This window comes from Panulirus ornatus, chromosome 73 (genome assembly GCF_036320965.1).
Source record: "Panulirus ornatus isolate Po-2019 chromosome 73, ASM3632096v1, whole genome shotgun sequence".
In the NCBI taxonomy this organism is placed as follows: Eukaryota; Metazoa; Arthropoda; class Malacostraca; order Decapoda; family Palinuridae; genus Panulirus; species Panulirus ornatus.
This window is the reverse complement of record NC_092296.1, coordinates 5,997,545-6,019,903: the sequence shown is the minus strand read 5'-3', so window position 1 is coordinate 6,019,903 and position 22,359 is coordinate 5,997,545. Positions and strand designations below refer to the sequence as shown.

General features: G+C 40.6%; 1 protein-coding gene across 2 annotated transcripts; it reads left to right on the top strand.

Moving 5' to 3' along the window:
- Positions 1–1,979: 1,979 nt before the first annotated feature.
- On the top strand, positions 1,980–17,663 carry MED11 (mediator complex subunit 11). Of its 2 annotated transcripts, none has more exons than XR_011712558.1 (4): positions 1,980–2,156; positions 9,053–9,193; positions 14,470–14,733; positions 17,269–17,663. XR_011712558.1 is itself a non-coding variant. In XM_071660970.1 (4 exons), exons 1-3 carry the CDS (start codon positions 2,075–2,077, stop codon positions 14,652–14,654), a joined length of 408 nt encoding a protein of 135 aa, XP_071517071.1. In that variant the 5' UTR covers positions 1,980–2,074; the 3' UTR covers positions 14,655–14,701; positions 17,269–17,663. The 2 variants fall into 2 exon arrangements, 1 of the variants encoding a protein (XP_071517071.1); XM_071660970.1 differs by having other exon boundaries at positions 14,470–14,701.
- The last annotated feature ends 4,696 nt before the right edge of the window (positions 17,664–22,359 follow it).

Here is a 22,359-nt window from a genome sequence, read left to right as displayed (position 1 = left end):
TACTCTGTCCCGTGCATGCCTTTCACCCTCCTGCATGTTCAGGGCCCCGATTGGTCAAAAAAAAATCACTCCATCCTTCCATCTTCAGTTTGGTCTTCCCGTTCTCCTTAATCCATCCGATTCTGAAACTTATATCCTCTTTGTCAACTTTTCCTCTCTCATTGTCTCTATATGTCCAAACCATTTCAGAGCACCATCTTAAACTCTCTCAACCACACTCTTGTTATTACCAACCCTCTCCAGGGCCTACCCTTTATTTGCGCAATCAAACCACTTCACACCATATATAGTCCTCAAACATTTCATTTCCAGCACGCCCACCTTCCCCCCACATAGCTTTACCTATAGCCCATGCTTCAGATCCATATAATTTTGTTGGGACTACTATACCTTCAAACATACCAATTTTTGCTCCGCCAGATAACGATCTCTTTTATCACACATTCCTTAGCAATCTCAAAATCTTCTCTCCCACCCCCACCCTATGACTCACTACCGTTTCCATGGTTCCATTCTCTGCCAAGTCCGCTCCCGCATGTCTAAGACATTCCACTTCCTCCATTTTTTTCCTCCATTCAAACTCACCCCTTAATACACCTGTCCCTCAACCCTGCTGAACATAGTAACCTTGATTTTATTCATATTTACTCTCAATTTCCTCCTTTCACACTCTTCCAAACTCATTCACGAATTTTGCAGTTTCTCATCGAATCCGTCACCAGTGCTGTATCATCAAACAGCAACTGACTCACTTCTCAGACCCTCTCACCCACTATAAACTACATACTTTTCCCTCTCTCCAGCACTCGTATTCGCCTCCCTCACCGCTCCACCATAAACAAATTCAACAACCATGGTGACATCACACACCCCTACCGCAAACCAACTTTCACTTGGAACCATTCACTCTCCTCTCATCCTAAGCGTACACATTCCTTGCCACTTTGATGATAATTTATCACTGTTTCTAGCAGCTTTCCTCCCATAACGGATATTCTTAAGACTTTCCACAAGGCATCTGTATTAACCCCATCACACGCTTTCTCCAGATCCGTAAGTGCCACATACGGATCCATCTGTTTCTCTAATTGTTTCTTACACATTCTATAAAGCAAACACCTGATCCACACATCTTCTAACACTTCTCAAACCACACTGCTTCTCCCCAGTCTGATGCTCTGTACTTGCCTTTCCCCTTTCAATCAATACCTCCCATACAAAGTATCACTACACTTATCGAACTTATAGCTTGAACCCTCACCTTTACCCCCCTTAGGGCCTTTATACAATTACATGATATATGTATATATATATATATATATATATATATATATATATATATATATATATATATATATATATATATATATATATATATATATATATTATACTATTTGCCATTTCCCGCATTAGCTAGGTAGCGCTAAGAAGAGAGGACTGAGCCTTTTGGGAATATTCTCACTTGGCCCCCTTCTCTGCTCCCCTTTTGGAAAATTAAAAGAAAAAAAAAACGAGAGGGAGGGATTTCCAGCCCCCACCTCCTTTCCCTTTTAATCGCCTTCGTCAGATTTAAAAGTCACATGTAAACAATATCGTTCGTGGTGATGCCATCTGCCTCCGGATTCCCTCTATCCTGCACTTGACGATACAGATATATACATTTTCCACAGGAAATATCAAAAGAAACATTTTCACCAGATGTCATCATGTCTGGAATTTCATGGATTATATACAATTATATCTGAATCCAAACTTCTAGTTATAGTATACGGCTTGGATTCTTGTGCAGGATGCCTGCCAGGATTCGCGCTCTAACCTATATATATATATATATATATATATATATATATATATATATATATATATATATATATATATATATATATATATTTCTTTTGATATTTCCTGTGGAAAATGAATATATCTGTATCGTGAAGTGCAAGATAGAGGGAATCCGGAGGCAGACGGCATCACCACGAACGCTATTGTTTACATGTGACTTTTAAACCTGACGAAGGGAGATACACAAGCACATAGTTGTTTACCTCAGAAACTTGTGACATTTTTCCTCAGGATGGCAATGGCTTCACCGATGGATAGACTTCAAGCCCTAGATACCATAGAGAAGGACATAGCCACAGTGTTACAGTCAGCAGGTTAAGTATTGACGTATATGACAATGTTGAGCCCAAGTGTTCCCATGGAGCACTGGACTTGCACGTGAGGGTTTTAGGGTTTGTTTAGGCCTTGTAAGCAGTGCCTAAATGGTGCTGATGGAGTCTTGGCTGTACATTTGTTTTTCATTTTGGTATTATGTGTGATAGACTATTCGTTCTGTGGTAGAAGACCTGCTACATCTTGAGAGACAGACATTTATTAAGGGGTCTGCAGAAATGTGGGGTAAGGCTTGGTAATTAATCAGTTTGACCAACCTTCAGAATGAGCTTTGACATTGAGTGAGTTTTGTTCGCATTTCTACCATGGTGTTTCCAGAATGCAGAAAGCATTATAGAGTATTACAGCAGTAGTAGATGAGATAGTGGTGAGGGTTATGATGGTCAAGGTAAGTATGACGCTAGTTATTTCAAAAGGAGAAACATTGTAGAAATCAGCAGAACCCTTGAGAGCTTAATCTGATTTTCCTAAGCAGGCAGTATCTTAAGTTTTCTTGTTGCAGTCAGAATATTCCAGATATAAATGTGATTTGGACATTGCACCATTAAGGAATGTAAGTGAACACAATACACTGGGGAGCTGTTGATGCCTCTACCCAGCCTCCCCACAGGCGTTCAATCCACATGGTCCCCAACAGCAGGTCACAGTCATGATTGTTTCTTTTTTAAAGTAAATATCATGTGCTTAGGGATTGTAAGTAAGGTTTTCATTGGTTCTTTTGATTTTGAGAATTGGTTCCTGTTCTTTTATGTTGACATATGCTCAGATATTTACAGCCCTACCCACTGCTAACTCATTCATAATTGTCAGATAATGATTATTCTTTATTTTTATTGTTCATGTTACCTGGTGTCATATACAACAAACTACCTTTAGAAAATAAAATCATTTGAATTGAAAGTGTATGAGGTGATTCCTTTAAACTACACATCAAGAACAGTATTAGTAATACTATAGTGATGCTAAATGATTTATTGAAGTAACTGGAACTAAACGGGTGAAAGTATGTATGGCCCAGAGAAATATGTACAATATTGACAGGGACTCGGAAATGGTAGGGGGCTTAATTGCTGTCAAAATGTATATTGTACTGGGATGACAGTCAACGACCACAGTGGTTGGGATGGGGTTTTTCTTGTAGCAACGAGTGTGAGCTTAGATAGTCTCAATAGGTTGCATGTTTCTTGTGGCATGTTCATGTTAATTACTTACATTCACTTTGCCACTGCATTTTAGGTTGTATCCATTTTGAGAAAAAAATATCATTCATCATCATTCCAACAAAATTCATTCTTTACTTTAGGGGCACTGTGACTTTAATTCAGCTGTTCAAAAGAAAACCGTATTGATAAATCTGACACACTTAATAGAGCTGTCCCACCTGCAGGGATCACTTTGAAAAATCTTGAATTATGTAATTTAGGTGGGTTACTTTTGTCTTTTTTTTTCATACTTCAGTTTTACAGAACAAATAATACCAAGCTAGAAAACCTAATGTAATGTCATGTAATCTAACCTTTAAGTCCTAAAAATATTATGTGGTCATCAGGTTAGATTAGATTGATTTTAGAAACAATCAAGAACCCAAACTAACCTACTTACTACAAGTACAGTATAATATGAAGCCATTTTTTGAACTTCAGAAAAAAGATTACTGGAATATTGATGACTTACATAATGATTCTATTTTAGGATAAGTTGGAAATCCACCAGTCAAGTGGCACTAAGGAAAGTAGATAATTAACGTGACCAATTTTCATATTATTATTCCATTACATTTTTTTTTTGTATGAATTGCTTTATGTATAATTTAAAATATTGTAGTAAATAGGTCCTTGTAATTGCATTATCTTGTTTGTTTTATCAGCTAACACAGCTAATATCCAAACTGTACTTGATGTTACTCTGTGCTTTAGGCAAAGATATTACTCCTCAGGAGTAACATTTACTCACTGTTAGAGAACCAGTCTCGTAATCCCACAGGATCTGAGCCTGTTAGTTCATGTCACTTAGTCTATCCATTTATCTGTATCTCTGATGCCTGTTCCCTTCTGAAACTTCCTCAAGGGGGTGGCCATGGCAGTAGAGTCTCCATAACTGGTGAACTCCAGTGCCATTTCTGTGCCTTTAGTGCCTCACTCTTGACAGGCCACTGGCAGAGGGCAAGTCTAGTGCAGTGTCTGCAAAGGCTCCTACCTAATGTTTAATTGACCACAACCACTTAATGCTCCTTCCTAAAAATCTTACCCATTACCTCTACCCAATGTTTATACCCAATGCTCCTACCTAAATGTTCCTACCTAGTACTTTTCTCTATTGCTCCTACCATTTTGCCAAAAGGGAGGGCTAGCACATAGCACTCACCACAGGAAAGTCTAGAGTTACAAAGAATGAGTTGTGAAAGTTAATTGTTGTCGAGTGTTATGCATGACAAGGAGAGATTGTACAGTATGTTTGTGAACAATGCCAGTAGTCCACATGTGGGTGAGACAGAAAGAAAAGACAGCTTTCTGGGTCAGATGACTGCAACTTGACAACCACTGAAGTGGTGGTTCACTGTGCAGCTGTCACTGGCCCTCCTGATACCCAAGCGGGTAGTACTGGTAATGTACCTCCCTGGTTGTTGGCTGGCTGCCGACCACTACCTACTGCTTAGTATGCTTGACAGTAAGGATACATCAGATTAGGTTAGGGCACTTCTGTGCAGCATGTTTCTAGGAATATTTATTTACTTATTTATTTTGCTTTGTCGCTGTCTCCCGCGTTAGCAACGTAGCGCAAGGAAACAGATGAAAGAATGGCCCAACCCACCCACGTACACATGTATATACACACACGTCCACACGCAGATATACATACCTATACATCTGAACGAATCACATATATACACACACACAGACATATACATATATACACATGTACATAATTCATACTGTCTGCCTTTATTCATTCCCATCGCCACCCCGCCACACATGAAATGATAACCCCCTCCCCCCACATGTGCGCGAGGTAGCGCTAGGAAAAGACAACAAAGGCCACATTCGTTAACACTCAGTCTCTAGCTGTAATGTATAATGCACTGAAACCACAGCTCCCTTTCCACATCCAGGCCCACAGAACTTTCCGTGGTTTACCCCAGATGCCTCACACGCCCTGGTTCTATCCATTGACAGCATGTCAACCCCGGTATACCACATCGTTCCAATTCACTCTATTCCTTGCACGCCTTTCACCCTCCTGCATGTTCAGGCCCCGATCACTCAAAATCTTTTTCACTCCATCTTTCCATCTCCAATTTGGTCTCCCACTTCTCCTCGTTCCCTCCACCTCTGACACATATATCCTCTTGGTCAATCTTTCCTCACTCATTCTCTCCATGTGACCAAACCATTTCAAAACACCCTCTTCTGCTCTCTCAACCACACTCTTTTTATTACTACACATCTCTCTTACCCTATTATTACTTACTCGACCAAACCACCTCATACCACATATTGTCCTCAAACATCTTATTTCCAGCACATCCACCCTCCTCCGCACAACTCTATCTATAGCCCATGCCTCGCAACAATATAACATTGTTGGAACCACTATTCCTTCAAACATACCCATTTTTGCTTTCTGAGATAATGTTTTCGACTTCCATACATTCTTCAACGCTCTCAGAACTTTCGCCCCCTCCCCCACCCTATGATTCACTTCCGCTTCCATGGTTCCATCCGCTGCCAAATCCACTCCCAGATATCTAAAACACTTCACTTCCTCCAGTTTTTCCCCATTCAACCTTGCTCTTATTCACATTTACTCTGAGCTTCCTTCTTTCACACACTATATCAAACTCAGTCACCAGCTTCTGCAGTTACTCACCTGAATCAGCCACCAGCACTGTACCATCAGCGAACAACAACTGACTCATTTCCCAAGCTCTCTCATCCTTAACAGACTTTCATACTTGACCCCCTTTCCAAAACTCTTGCATTCACCTCCCTAACAACCCCATCCATAAACAAATTAAACAACCATGTAGACATCACACACCCTTGCTGCAAACCTACATTCACTAAGAACCAATCACTTTCCTCTCTTCCTACATGTACACATGCCTTACATCCTTGATAAAAACTTTTCACTGCTTCTAACAACTTGCCCCCCACACCATATATTCTTTATACTTTCCACAGAGCATCTCTATCAACTCTATCATATGCCTTCTCCAGATCCATAGATGCTACATACAAATCCATTTGCTTTTCTAAGTAATTCTCACATATATTTTTCAAAGCAAACACCTGATCCACACATCCTCTACCACTTCTGAAACCACATTGCTCTTCCCCAATCTGATGCTCTGTACATGCCTTCACCCTCTCAATCAATACTCTCCCATATAATTTCCCAGGAATACTCAACAAACTTATACCTCTGTAATTTGAGCACTCACCTTAATCCCCTTTGCCTTTATACATTGGCACTATGCAAGCATTCCTCCAATCCTCAGGCACCTCACCATGAGTCATACATACATTAAATAACCTTACCAACCAGTCAACAATACAGTCACCCCTTTTTTGATAAATTCCCATGCAATACCATCCAAACCCGCTACCTTGCCATCTTCCGCAAAGCTTTTACTACCTCTTCTCTGTTTACCAAATCATTCTCCCTAACCCTCTCACTTTGCACACCACCTCGACCAAAACACCCTATATCTGCCACTCTATCATCAAACACATTCAACAAACCTTCAAAATACTCACTCCATCTCTTTCTCACATCACCAATACTTATTATCACCTTCCCATTAGCCCCCTTCACTGAAGTTCCCATTTGTTCCCCTGTCTTATGCACTTTATATACCTCCTTCCAAAGGGACTTTTAATTCTCCCTAAAATTTAATGATACTCTCTCACCCCAACTCTCATTTGCCCTCTTTTTCACCTCTTGCACCTTTCTCTTGACCTCCTGCCTCTTTCTTTTATACATCTTCCAGTCATTTGCATTATTTCCCTAACCCCCATACTGTTATGTGATATGCCTTCAAATTCCACAATTACTTTAAGGTTAGGTAAGGTTAGGTTTTGTTGTTCATTTATTTTTTAGATTATCACAATCATTGTTTTACTTTTGAGTATAGAAGCAAAAAATTTTGTTGCCTTTTTTTCCATAGATATATAGACATGATTTTAAGACAGTACATTTGTTATTCACTTATTTATTATACTTTGTCACTGTCTCCTGCATTAGTGAGGTAACGCAAGGAAACAGACGAAAGAATGGCCCAACCCACCCACATACACATGTATATACATAAACATCCACACATGAGAGGTAAGTTTGAATGGAGAAAAACTGGAGGAAGTGAAGTGTTTTAGATATCTGGGAGTGGATTTGGCAGCGGATGGAACCATGGAAGCGGAAGTGAATCATATGGTGGTGGTGGGGGGAGGGGAGGGGGGGGGGGCGAAAGTACAGGGAGCGTTGAAGAATGTGTGAAAGTCAAGAACATTATCTTGGAAAGCAAAAATGGGTATGTTTGAAGGAATAGTGGTTCCAACAATGTTATATGGTTGCGAGGCATGGGCTATGGATAGAGTTGTGCGGAGGAGGGTGGATGTGCTGGAAATGAGATGTTTGAGGACAATATGTGGTGTGAGGTGGTTTGATCGAGTAAGTAATAATATGGTAAGAGAGATGTGTGGTAATAAAAAGAGTGTGGTTGAGAGAGCAGAAGAGGGTGTTTTGAAATGGTTTGGTCACATGGAGAGAATGAGTGAGGAAAGATTGACCAAGAGGATATACGTGTCAGGGGTGGAGGGAACGAGAAGTGAGAGACCAAATTGGAGGTGGAAAGATGGAGTGAAAAAGATTTTGAATGATCGGGGCCTGAACATGCAGGAGGGTGAAAGGCGTGCAAGGAATAGAGTGAATTGGAACGATGTGGTATACCGGGGTTGACGTGCTGTCAGTGGATTGAACCAGGGCATGTGAAGCGTCTAGGGTAAACCATGGAAAGTTCTGTGGGGCCTGGATGTGGAAAGGGAGCGGTGGTTTCAGTGCATTATTACATGACAGCTAGAGACTGAGTGTGAATGAATGTGGCCTTTGTTGTCTTTTCCTAGTGCTACCGTGCGCACATGTGGGGGGAGGGGGTTATTATTTCATGAATTATGTACATGTGTATATATGTATATGTCTATGTGTGTATACATATGTATAGGTATGTATATTTGCGTATGTGGACGTGTATGTATATACATGTGTATGTGGGTGGGTTGGGCCATTCTTTTGTCTGTTTCCTTGCGCTACCTCGCTAACACAAGAGACAGCGACAAAGCAAAATAAATGAATAAAGAAAATAATCCACTTTTATCTTGCACAAGTATCAACAGGTATGCTAAAGTCACTTATCAGTTTAAACTAGTCGTAACATCATCTAAGATAAAGTCACTGATCACTTTAAACTAGTCTTAACATCATCTAAGAATGCAGCTGTTGTAGAAAGAGTATAACTATACAAAGCTAAATGATTTTAGTTCAATTTGGAGAGCACTCACTTTTATCCCCTTTGCCTTTGTACAATGGCACTATGCAAGCATTCCGCCAATCCTCAGGCACCTCACCATGAGTCATACATACATACGGTACATTTGCACATGGTCATTATTCATGATAGTGTCATAAATATATCTGTAGGGCTGTATTTAGTGTGTGTAGTTCTTTTAGTTGGGATGTGTGTTTCCTGATATCTGGTTCCATTTCACATTGCATAAGATTAGCAAAAATGAGGGGCACATAGTTGGAAGATACAAGGTGCACCATCGTTAGTAGGTTAGGGTTAACACCAACAATAGCAAATGCTTTATTTCAATCGTTTTAGGTCAAGCCCTGACAGAACTGAGCAAGGATAAGCCAGCCAATAAGCAGGTAGAAGCCCATGTTAATCAATTTCGACAGACCCTTACTAATGTGGAAACAGAGCTGGCAAAACAAATCAACTATCTTACACAAGTATCAACAGGTATGCTGAAGTCACTTATCACTTTAGTCTTAACATCATCTAAGATAAAGTCACTTATCACTTTAAACTAGTCTTAACATCATCTAGGATAAAGTCACTTATCACTTTAAACTAGTCTTAACATCATCTAAGAATGCAACTGTTGTAGAAAGAGTATAACTATACAAAGCTAAATGATTTTAGTTCAGTTAGGAGAGCTGTTGCTATGATTCTTTAGTCCATCAACTTCACACTTCTTAATCAACTGATTGAAGTTTAAACTTGGCATTGTTGTACTATTCAATAGTCTCATTAGATATTTAGTTAAATGTGATGCCAGTATAATCATTTGTGTTTTTGAACTGCTAACTTGTGTTTATATTGCTTAATCAGCTCACACATATCAGCATTCAGGTGCTGTTTGATTTTACAGATGGCCCATCCATAAGGTCTATATGATGTCTTTTGTTGTGGTAGTTTCTCCCCAATACCTGGGGATAGGGGAGAAAGAATACTTCCCACGCATTCCTTGCATGTCTTAGAAGGCAGCTTAAGGGGACAGGAGCAAGGGGCTAGAAACCCTTCCCTCCTTGTATTTCAACACTCTGAAAGGGGAAACAGAAGGAGTCACGCGGGGAGTGCTCATCCTCCTCGAAGGCTCAGATTGGGGTGTCTAAATGTGTGTGGATGTAACCAAGGTGAGAAAAAAGGAGAGATAGGTAGTATGTTTGAGGAAAGTAACCTGGATGTTTTGGCTTTGAGTGAAATGAAGCTCAAGGGTAAAGGGGAAGAGTGATTTGAGAATGTTTTGGGAGTAAAGTCAGTGGTTGGTGAGAGGACAAGAGCAAGGCAAGGAGTAGCATTACTCCTGAAACAGGAGTTGTCGGAGTATGTGATAGAGTTTAAGAAAGTAAACTCTAGATTGATATGGGTAAAACTGAAAGTGGATGGAGAGAGATGGGTGATTATTGGTGCATATGCACCTGGGCATGAGAAGAAAGATCATGAGAGGCAAGTGTTTTGGGAGCAGCTGAATGAGTGTGTTAGTAGTTTTGATGCACGAGACCGGGTTATAGTGATAGGTGATTTGAATGCAAAGGTGAGTAATGTGGCAGTTGAGAGAATAATTGGTGTACATGGGAACTCGTTTAAAAAGAGAGATATACATAATAATTGGTGTACATGGGAACTCGTTTAAAAAGAGAGATATACATAAGTATACATATGTAAGTAGGAGAGATGGCCAGAGAGCGTTATTGGATTACGTGTTAATTGATAGGCACACGAAAGAGAGACTTTTGGATGTTAATGTGCTGAGAGGTGCAACTGGAGGGATGTCTGATCATTATCTTGTAGAGGCGAGGGTGAAGATTTGTAGACGTTTTCAGAAAAGAAGAGAGAATGTTGGGGTGGTGAGAGTAAGTGAGTTTGGGAAGGAGAATTGTGTGAGAAAGTACCAGGAGAGACTGAGTGCAGAATGGAAAAAGGTGAGAGCAAAGGACATAAGGGGAGTTGGGGAGGAATGGGATGTATTTAAGGAAGCATTGATGGCTTGCACAAAGGATGCTTGTGGCATGAGAAGCGTGGGAGGTGGGCACATTAGAAAGGGTAGTGAGTGGTGGGATGAAGTAAGATTATTTGTGAAAGAGAAGAGAGAGGCATTTGGACGAGTTTTGCAGGGAAATAGTGCAAATGACTGGGAGATGTATAAAAAAAAGAGGCAGGAGGTCAAGAGAAAGGTGCAAGAGGTGAAGAAGAGGGCAAATGAGAGTTGGGGTGAGAGAGTATCATTAAATTTCAGGGAGAATAAAAAGATGTATTGGATGGAGGTAAATATAGTGCATAAGACAAGAGAGCAAATGGGAACATCAGTGAAGGGGGCAAATTGAGAGGTGATAACAAGTAGTGGTGATGTGAGAAGGAGATGGAGTGAGTATTTTGAAGGTTTGTTGAATGTGTTTGATGATAGAGTGGCAGATATAGGGTGTTTTGGTTGAGGTGGTGTGCAAAGTGAGAGGGTTAGGGAAAGTGATTTGGTAAACAGAGAAGAGGTAGTAAAAGCTTTGCTGAAGATGATAGCCAGCAAGGTAGCGGGTTTCAATGGTATTGCGGTGGAATTTATTCAAAAAGGGGGTGACTATGTTCTTGACTGGTTGGTATGGATATTCAATGTATGTATGACTCATGGTGAGGTGCCGGAGGATTGGAGGAATGCATGCATAGTGCCATTGTACAAAGGCAAAGGGGATAAAGGTGGGTGCTCAAATTACAGAGGTATAAGTTTGTTGAGTATTCCTGGAAAATTGTATGGGAGGGTATTGATTGAGAGGGTGAAGGCATGTACAGAGCATCAGATTGAGGAAGAGCGGAAGAGCAGTGTGGTTTCAGAAGTGGTAGAGGATGTGTGGATCAGGTGTTTGCTTTGAAGAATGTATTTGAGAAATACTTAGAAAAGCAACTGGAATTGTATGTAGCATTTATGGATCTGGAAAAGGCATGTGATAGAGTTGATACAGATGCTCTGTGGAAGGTATTGAGAATATATGGTGTGTAAGGCAAGTTGTTAGAAGCAGTGAAATGTTCTAACGAGGATGTAAGGCACATGTACGAGTTGGAAGAGAGGATAGTGATTGGTTCTCAGTGAATGTTGGTTTGTAGCAGGGGTGCGTGATGTCTCCATGGTTGTTTAATTTGTTTATGGATGGCGTTGTTAGGGAGGTGAATGCAAGTATTTTGGAGAGAGGGGCAAGTATGCAGTCTGTTGTGGATGAGAGAGCTTGGGAAGTGAGTCAGTTGTTTGCTGATGATACAGCGCTGGTGGTTGATTCATGTGAGAAACTGCAGGAGCTGGTGACTGAGTTTGGTAAATTGTGTGAAAGAAGAAAGCTGAGAGTAAATGTGAATAAGAGCAAGGTTATTATGTACAGTAGGGTTGAGGGACAAGTCAGTTGGGAGGTAAGTTTGAATGGAGAAAAACAGGTGGAAGTAACGTGTTTTAGATATCTAGGAGTGGATTTGACAGCAGATGGAACCGTGGAAGTGAGTCACAGGGTAGGGGAGGGGGTGAAAGTTCTGGGAGTGTTGAAAAATGTGTGAAAGGCGAGAACATTATCTCTGAAAGCAAAAATGGGTATGTTTGAAGGAATAGTGGTTCCAACAATCTTATATGGTTACAAGGCACGGGCTATAGATAGAGTTGTGCGGAGGAGGGTGGATGTGTTGGAAATTAGATGTTTGAGGACATTTGAGGACAATATGTGGTGTGAGGTGATTTGATCGAGTAAGTAATGAAAGGGTAAGAGAGATGTGTGGTAATAAAAAGAGTTTGATTGAGAGAGCAGAAGAGGGTGTTTTGAAATGGTTTGGTCACATAGAGAGAATGAGTGAGGAAAGATTGACAAAGAGGATATATGTGTCAAAGGGAGAGGGAACAAGGAGAAGTGAGAGACCAAATTGGAGGTGGAAAGATGAAGTGAAAAAGATTTTGAGCGATTAGGGCCTGAACGTGCAGGAGGGTGAAAGGCGTGCAAGGAATAGAGTTAATTGGAACAGTGTGATTTACCGGGGTCGACGTACTGCCAATGGATTGAACCAGGGCATGTGAAGTGTCTAGGTAAACCATGGAAAGTTTTGTGGGGCCTGGATGTGGAAAGGGAGCAGTGGTTTTGGTGCATTGTACATGACAGCTTGAGACTGAGTGTAAACGAATGTGGCCTTTGTTTCTTTTCCTAGCGCTACCTCGCGCACATGCAGGGGGAGGGGTTGTCTTTTCATGTATGTATATATGTATACGTTGAAATGTATAAGTATGTATATGTGCCTGTGTGGTCGTATATGTATATACATGTGTATGTGGGTGGGTTGGGCCATTCTTTCGTCTGTTTCCTTGCGCTACCTCGCTGATGCGGGAGACAGCGACAAAGTGTAGAAAAAAAAGTTGATGAAAACCTAATGCAAGAGATAAGGAAGGGAACAGTGTAGGTGAGGGCATAGGCTTTCAAGTGAAATTTGTTCATGATACTTAATAAGGTTGCCTCTGTCCGTGGGAGGTTATTACACTCTCAGTTGACCCTCAGGGATTCATTCACTGTTATCTGGTACATAAACAGGTGAATGACATGTGTATAATGTACAGAACTGCACAGTTAAGTAATAAAAAAATATTACTGTATAGCATGATGGCAGTACATCAACCCTCTTGCCATGTACTTAGTACAAAAGGCTACCTCGTTTTTCTATACGGTTTGCACTATTGACTCTTGAATGCCAGAGTGCCTTCTGGCAGAGGCTACACTTTCACCATGTACAAGGCAATCAAGTACGCCCACTGTTTTGTCTAAGGACATTACTTTCATCACTCAATTTAAGGTAGCACCATAGCTACAGACAAAGAGTAGCAGAAAATTCCCAAGCTATCAAAAGTTTATACTGTATTGAGATCATTTATGGAGCTCCTCACTGCATCAGAATGAATATTGCGACCTATTAGAGAATCACCCTCTCCTGTATTACAACAATTAATGAAATGGTTGATAGCCAGAATGTTCAGCGCTTGCCTTTTGTCCCTACAGGAGTGCTCTAATAATTTTGGTGTTATGGTTCATGGATTGTTGTTGTTACTGATATTAGTGTTGATACATAAGCTCCTTGGCATTACCAGACTTTTCCTGCATGCACTTATGTCACCAGTGAAAAGTAACCTTTGTGAGATTATTTTATAATCATTTAATGGAAAGGAGTAAGAAATTTTCAAAGAACTCACACAAAACAAGTCCATCTTCCCTGATTCTGTTTGTAGCTCACCCTTGAAGCTACAAAAACCATATAAAAAGGGTCCTGGGATTATATTTGAAAATTGCAAACCACCATCATAATGGTAAGGAATGGTCTTAAGTTTGAAGTTAGCGGAGTATTGTTTGTTTATTTTGTACTTTTTATGTATATCTGTAATTACATCTTTAACATGTACTGGACACATGGAATAGATGATGTCGACTTACTTATGGGTGAGGAGGATTCACACCTGATCCAACCGCATGGCAGACTGGTATGTTAACTTTGTCGCCTCAAAGTTCTATCATTAGTGAACCAGCCAACCTTGTGGTAGGACTGGGTTCAAATCCTCCTTGCCAATCGTTAAATCATTATCATCCCTAGATTAGTTATGTCAGATCTTTATATTTTTGTTGATGTTCATGAAATTTTGCTTTGAAAGCTTATTTTGCAGGTTTCATTGAGAACTCAGTGATAAATTTAGAATGGTTAAGTTTTTATTTCTTTCTGCTTTACGATAACAGGACAAGCACATGAGGGGTCAAGCTACAATTCCCAGAAGACCTTACAAATGGCTATGCACCGCTTGGACCATGCTAAGACTAGGGTAAATGAACTGGAAGCTATCAAGACCAAACATATACAGGTGCTACAGCAACACCAACTCCAAAAACAGCAAGGAATGCAGCAGCCTCCACAGTCTAATTGATGCTAGTTGCTCAAGAACTGATTAAACATTAAAGATGATCTGGCAAGGTATATTTGCATTATTCCTAAAGGAATTAAAGGTACTTTTCAGTTTTATTTCATATTGGAGTAACATATATGTATATTTCTGTATTTTTATATTTATTCTATTATACTCTGTCACTGTCTCCCACATTATCGAGGTAGCGCAAGCAAGCAGACGAAAGAATGGCCCAACCCACCCACATACGCATCCACACACGCACATATACATACCTGTACATTTCAACATATACATATATATACATACACAGACATATACATATATAGACATGTACATAATTCATACCTGCTGCTTTTATTCATTCCCATCGCCATCCCGCTACACATGAAATTGACAACCCCCTCCTCCCGCATGCACGCTAGGTAGCGCTAGGAAGAGACAACAGAGGCCACATTTTTTCACACTCAGTCTATAGCTGTCATGTATAATGTACTGAAACCACAGCTCCCTTTTCACATCCAGACCCCACAAAACTTTCCATGGTTTAACCCAGACGCTTCACATGCCCTGGTTCAATCCATTGACAGCACGTCGACCCAGGTATACCACATTGTTCCAGTTCGCTCTATTCCTTGCACGCCTTTCACCCTCCTGCATGTTCAGGCCCCAATCGCTCAAAATGTTTTTAACTCCATCCTTCCACCTCCAATTTGGTCCCCCACTTCTCCTCATTCCCCCCACCTCTGATACATATATCCTCTTTGCCAATCTTTCCTCACTCATTCTCTCCATGTGACCATGTGGTGTGAGGTGGTTTGATTGAGTAAGTAATGAAAGGGCAAGAGAGATGTGTGGTAATAAAAAGAGTGTGATTGAGAGAGCAGAAGAGGGTGTATTGAAATGGTTTGGTCACATGGAGAGAATGAGTAAGGGAAGATTGACAAAGAGGATATATGTGTCAGAGGTGGAGGGAACGAGAAGTGGGAGACCAAATTGGAGGTGGAAAGATGGAGTGAAAAAGATTTTGAGCGACTGGGGCCTGAACATGCAGGAGGGTGAAAGGCGTGCAAGGAATGGAGTGAATTGGAACGATGTGGTATACTGGGGTCGACTTGCTGTCAATGGATTGAACTAGGGCATGTGAAGCATCTGGGTTAAACCATGGAAAGTTTTGTGGGGCCTGGATGTGGAAAGGGAGCTGTGGTTTCGGTGCATTATACATGACAGCTAGAGACTGAGTGTGAATGAATGTGGCCTTTGCTGTCTTTTCCTAGCGCTACCTCTCGCACATGCGGGGGAGGGGGCTGTTATTTCATGTGTGGCGGGATGGCGACGGGAATGAATAAGGGCAGACAGTATGAATTATGTACATGTGTATATATGGATATGTCTGTGTGTATATATATGTATACGTTGAGATGTATAGGTATGTATATGTGCATGTGTGGACGCGTATGTATATACATGTGTATGTGGGTGGGTTGGGCCATTCTTTTGTCTGTTTCCTTGCACTACCTCGCTAACGTGGGAGACAGCAACAAAGTATGATACATGGTATTCATTGGAGTACTAGTAACATTGGATATTTTTAATTAATTAGTAATGTTACCAATTTGAATTTATACTTAGTCCTTAGGATAATGTTGGTAATCTCTTTGAGAAAAGCATATATGAAGGAGTAATTCAGCATCATGGTTTATTACCTTATTCATTATTTAGGGTGACAGTATTCTTTGGGACTTGCATCTTCTCCCCTTGACCAAATTGAATCCTTCGAGAAAGCTGTATCTGTCAAGTCTCCAAAAGCAGATTGATTAGGAGGGCTTTCAATGCATACTTTGTCTTATGTTAATTTTATGAAAATGGGAACGTACTTAAAAGTCAAAAGATGTAAAAGACCCTCTAGGAGACATGGCGGGTGCCATCAAGACATTACTTTGAGGTTTTGAGAAAAAACAAAATTTTTGAAATTTTAGGACTATTATTAGAAATACGTGGACCCTAGATCTGTAGCATATACCCTAAATAAATTTGTCATGTATTGTTGCTAAGTAACCGGTACAGTAAACCATTTCACAGTAGCTCCAATCATCACACATCCTCATACATCTGAGAGGTTTGCCATTAATACCTATTTCATGCTGAGAAGTTGGAAATACTGTGGAAGGACTCATCTAAAAGTTTAGTTTCGTTGTGGCAAGCATAGATGTATTTGATTAGGGCACCTAAGTCAAAAGAGCAAAACACTTTGTTCATATTTAAACATCACTTCTCTCCCCACTTTCTTTGCAATACATGGTGCATCTTGCATGGATTTACAGCAGAATTTTCAAACAAGAACAGGCACTGACAACAGACCAGCAATCTACAGCCATGGAAGTGGTATGAGGGCAATCTACCAGGATACTAAAAAGTATTTTTGGAGTAAGGTGTAAATATGAACATGGTGTTTTGCCATATTGACTGAAGTATCCTAATCAAATACATCTGTAGTTACCACAACTGAACTGAATGTTTGTATAGGTCCTCCCACAGTATTACTAACTAATACTAAGAGAAACAAAACATACATTTACTTGTTTATTTATGTTTATTCATAAGCTCTCAGCTAACATTTTTCCATACATTTCAGGAAGTTGCAGTTTGGCTTGAAGATGTTGACTCCTTCAACTTACACTCTAAATGCATCACAGATATAACTGACATGCTCTTGATCACCTCACCCCTACATATGTGAATGGCCCATCCATGATAACCTTCACATGCAGACATTATACTTCCACTGGAGAGTCATTATATTCACTCTGGATCTTGCTGGCTGCTGCGAGAAGTCTGTCACATCAGTTACTGCAAACTCAAGCCCATATGTTCAACTTATTATTCTTGTATTTGTATTGTATGACGGAACCTATGATGATGGGAGCTGAGGACACAAAAATTAAGAACTTTTATATCAAAGTGTACCTTAGAATAACATGGTCATCCTGTAACAAGAGTAGAGATGCAAAAGGTTTTTAGAAATTTGCATCATGAGGTTTTCTTTACCCTTGTTTACAAATGCCGTAAGTCATGTAAAGTGAAATACAATGATGTAAGAAGAATCAGTACTTTGAAAAACTTGTTTTGATATGTTTATGTTATCATATCATCATCTTGACACAAACATTACGTCTCTTTCAAGTCATTCTACAGAAAACTTTCACCCATACAAACCTTATTTACTTTTTAGCTATATGGACACAGTGTCCTTCTCTCAACAGTCTCATCTCAGGTTCTTGAGTCCAAGGAACTCTGATTAGGACTGTAATCATCATTTTCCACATTTGAAGCTATGACAAGGGACATTTTTGTTACAGATTAATGATTTTGTCTTCAGAACCTGAAAGGCAATTCTGTAAGTTGTATGGTTACTACAGCCTTCTCCCCCTTTTTTGGCACTGTTTAACAATTCTCTCTGTTTCTACTAGAATGATATGGTTCTGTTTTAATCTCAGGACAGTGACATCTACCTTACCTTCACACTAGGTAAAGGAATGTATTAACTTTGAAGGAAACATTTATTTCCTGGGGAGCAGTGAGTCACCAACGTCTGCAGTTTTTCACGCAAATCAGCCACTAGAGCTGTATCATTGGCGAACAACAACAGACTCTCTTCCCAGACCCTCTCATCCCCAGCAGACTGCATACTCGCCCATCTCTCCAAAGCATTCATTTACCTCCTTAGCCACCCCATTCGTAAACAAATAAAACAACCATGGGGACATCACACACCCCTGCTGCAGACCAACATTCACTGGGAACCAGTTACTCTCTTCCTACTCATACCCATGCCTTACGTCCTTGGTAAAACCTTTTCACTGCTTCTAGTGACTTACCTCTGACACCAAATACTCTTTAAGATCTTCCACAGAGCATCTCTGTCAACCCTATCATATGCCTTCTCCAGATCCATAAATGCTACATACAAATCAATGTTTTTATAAGTATTTTTCACACATTCTTCAAAGCAAATACCTGATCCACACATCCTCTACCACTTCTGAAACCATGCTGCTCTTCCCCAATCTGATGCTCTGTACATGTCTTCACCCTTTCAGTCAATACCCTCCCATATATTTTCCCAGGAATACTCAACAAACTTATGCCTCTGTAATTTGAACACTCATCTTTATCCCTTTTGCCTTTGTACAGAGGCACTATGCATGCATTTTGCCAATCCTCAGGCACTTCACCATAATCCATTCACACATTGAATTTCCTTACCAACCAATCAACAACACAGGCACCCCCTTTCTCAATAAATTTTACTGCAGTACCATCCCAACCCTGCCGCCATCCTGGATTTCATCTTTCGCAAAGCTTTCACTACCTCTTTTCTCTTAACCAAACCATATTTCCTGACCTTCTCACTTCGCACACCACCCTGTCCAACACACCCTACGTCTGCCACTATATCATCAAACACATCCAGTAAACCATCAAAATACTCACTTCATCTCTATATATGTGTGTCTATATGTATATATGAGTGGCTGGGTCCTCCTTCATCTGTTTCCTGGCACTACCTCTCTGACACTGGAAATGCAATTTATTTGTACAGGAAAATGTACATAAAACCTATCACACATAGGAATATACATTATCTATTACATAAACAAACATAGGATCCCTTATTTCATATTTATTTATATTATTTATTATACTTTGTTGCTGTCTTCCGCATTAGCGAGGTAGCGCAAGGAAACAGACAAAAGAATAGCCCAACCCACCCACATACACATGTATATACATACACATCCACACACGCACATATACACACCTATACATCTCAATGTATACATTTATGTACACACACAGACATATACATATATACACATGTACATAATTCATACTCTCTGCCCTTATTCATTCCCGTTGCCATCCCGCCACACATAAAATAACAACCCCCTCCCCCTGCATGTGCGCGAGGTAGAGCTAGGAAAAGAAAACAAAGGCCACATTCGTTCACACTCAGTCTTTAGCTGTCATGTATAATGCACTGAAACCACAGCTCCCTTTCCACATCCAGGCCCCACAGAACTTTCCATGGTTTACCCTAGGTACTTCACATGCCCTGGTTCAATCCATTAACAGCACGTCGACCCCAGTATACCACATTGTTCCAATTAACTCTATTCCTTGCACGCCTTTCACCCTCCTGCATGTTCAGGCCCCGATCACTCAAAATCTTTTTCACTCCATCTTTCCACCTCCAATTTGGTCTCCCACTTCTTGTTCCCTCCACCTCTGACACACATACCCTCTTTGTCAATCTTTCCTCACTCATTCTTTCCATATGACCAAACCATTTCAAAACACCCTCTTCTGCTCTCTCAACCATGCTCTTCCTACTACCACTCATCTCTCTTACCCCTTCATTACTGACTCGATCAAACCACCTCACACCACATATTGTCCTTAAACATCTCACTTCCAGCACATCCACCCTCCTCCACACAACTCTGTCTGTAGCCCATGCCTTGCAAACATATATCATGGTTGGAACCACTATTTCCTCAGACATACCCACTTTTGCCCTCCAAGATAACGTTCTCGACCTCCACACATTCTTCAACACTCCCAGAACTTTCGCCCCCCTCCCCCACCCCACGATTAACTTCCGCTTCCATGGCTTCACCTGCCGCCAAATCCACTCCCAGATACCCAAAACACCTCACTTCCTCCAGCCTTTCTCCATTCAGACTCGCCTCCCAACTGACTTGTCCCTCAACCCTACTGTACCCAGTAACCTTGCTCTTATTCACATTTACTCTCAGCTTTCTTCTTTCACACACTTTACCAAACTCAGTCACCGGCTTCTGCAGTTTCTCACCTGCATCAGCCACCAGCGCTGTATCATCAGCAAACAACAACTGACTCACTTCCCAAGCTCTCTCATCCCCAACAGACTGCATACCTGCCCCTCTTTCCAAAACTCTTGCATTCACCTCCCTAACAACCCCATTCATAAACAAATTAAACAAACATGGAGACATCACGCACCCCTGCCGCAAACCAACATTCACTGAGAACCAATCACTTTCCTCTCTTCCTACACATCCTCGACAAAAACTCCTCACTGCCTCTAACAACTTGCCTCCCACACCATATATTGTTAATACCTTCCACAGAGCATCTCCATCGAATCTATCATATGCCCTCTCCAGATCCATAAATGCTACACACAAATCCATCTGCTCTTCTAAGTATTTCTTGCATATATTCTTTAAAGCAGAGACCTGATCCACGCACCCTCCACCACTTCCGAAACCTCACTGCTCCTCCCCAGTCTGATGCTCTGTACATGCCTTCACCCTCTCAATCAATACCCTCCCACATAACTTCCCGGGAATACTCAACAAACTCATACCTCTGTAATTCGAGCACTCACCCCTATCCCCCCTGCCCCTGCACAATGGCACCATGCAAGCATTCCGCCAATCCTAAGGCACCCCACCACGAGTCACACACACACTGAATAACCTCACCAACCAGTCAACTACACAGTCACCCCCTTTTTAATAAATACCACTGCAGCACCATCCAAACCTGCTGCCCTGCCAGCTTTCATCCTCCGCAAAGCCTTTACCACCTCTTCTCTGTTCACCAAATCATTCTCCCTAACCCTTTCACTTTGCACACCACCTCGATCAAAACACCCTATATCTGCCACTATCATCAAACACATTCAACAAACATTATTTCATAGAACAATATATATTATATATTATACATATTTATATATATATATATATATATATATTTATTTATTTATTTATTTATTTTGCTTTGTCGCTGTCTCCCGCATTTGCGAGGTAGCGATATATATATATATATATATATATATATATATATATATATATATATATATATATATATATATATATATATATATCTTTCATTTCACAAATGTAAGCTAGATACAAAACAGGAAAGCCATCATAAGATGAATAAATAAAAGATAAGACATGCCATTACGTGAACAAACGATAAGTGTATTAAAATAGTTTGGTCACGTGGAGGGAATGAGAGAGGAAAGATTGACAAAGAGGATAGAGGGAAGAAAGAGAAGTGAGAGACCAAACTGGAGGCGGAAGGATTGAGTGAAAAGATTTTGAGCAACTGAGGCCTGAACATACAAGAGGGTGAAAGGCATGCAAGGAATAGAGTGAATTGGAACAATGTGGTGTACCTGGATCGTGCTGTCAGTGGATTGAACCAGGGCATGTGAAGCGTTTGGGGTAAACCATGGAAAGGTCTGTGGGGCCTGGATGTGGAAAGGGAGCTGTGGTTTCTTTGAATTACACATGACATTTAGAGACTGAATGTGAACGAATTTTTTTTTTTTTTTTTCCTGGCACTGCCTCGCTGGAGGAGGGAGAATGCCATTTCGTGTGTAGCTGGGTGGCGACGAGAATGGATGAAGGCAAGTATGGATAAGTACATGTGTATATGTGCCTGTGTAGATATATGTATGTATACGTTGAAATGTATATATCCGTGTGTGGATGTTTATGTACATGTTTATATGGATGGGTTGGGCCATTCTTATGTTTCCTTGCGCTACCTTGCCAACGCGGGAGCAGGCGGTTCAGTATACACACACGCACACACACACACACACACACATATATATATATATATATATATATATATATATATATATATATATATATATATATAT

Bases quoted from the DNA above. Each gene is read 5' to 3' on its own strand.
- MED11 (XM_071660970.1), top strand. From the start codon at position 2,075: ATGGCAATGGCTTCACCGATGGATAGACTTCAAGCCCTAGATACCATA. The intron at 2,157-9,052 runs GTTAAGTATTGA...CAATCGTTTTAG, and splicing joins CACAGTGTTACAGTCAGCAG to GTCAAGCCCTGACAGAACTG. The intron at 9,194-14,469 runs GTATGCTGAAGT...TTACGATAACAG, and splicing joins TCTTACACAAGTATCAACAG to GACAAGCACATGAGGGGTCA.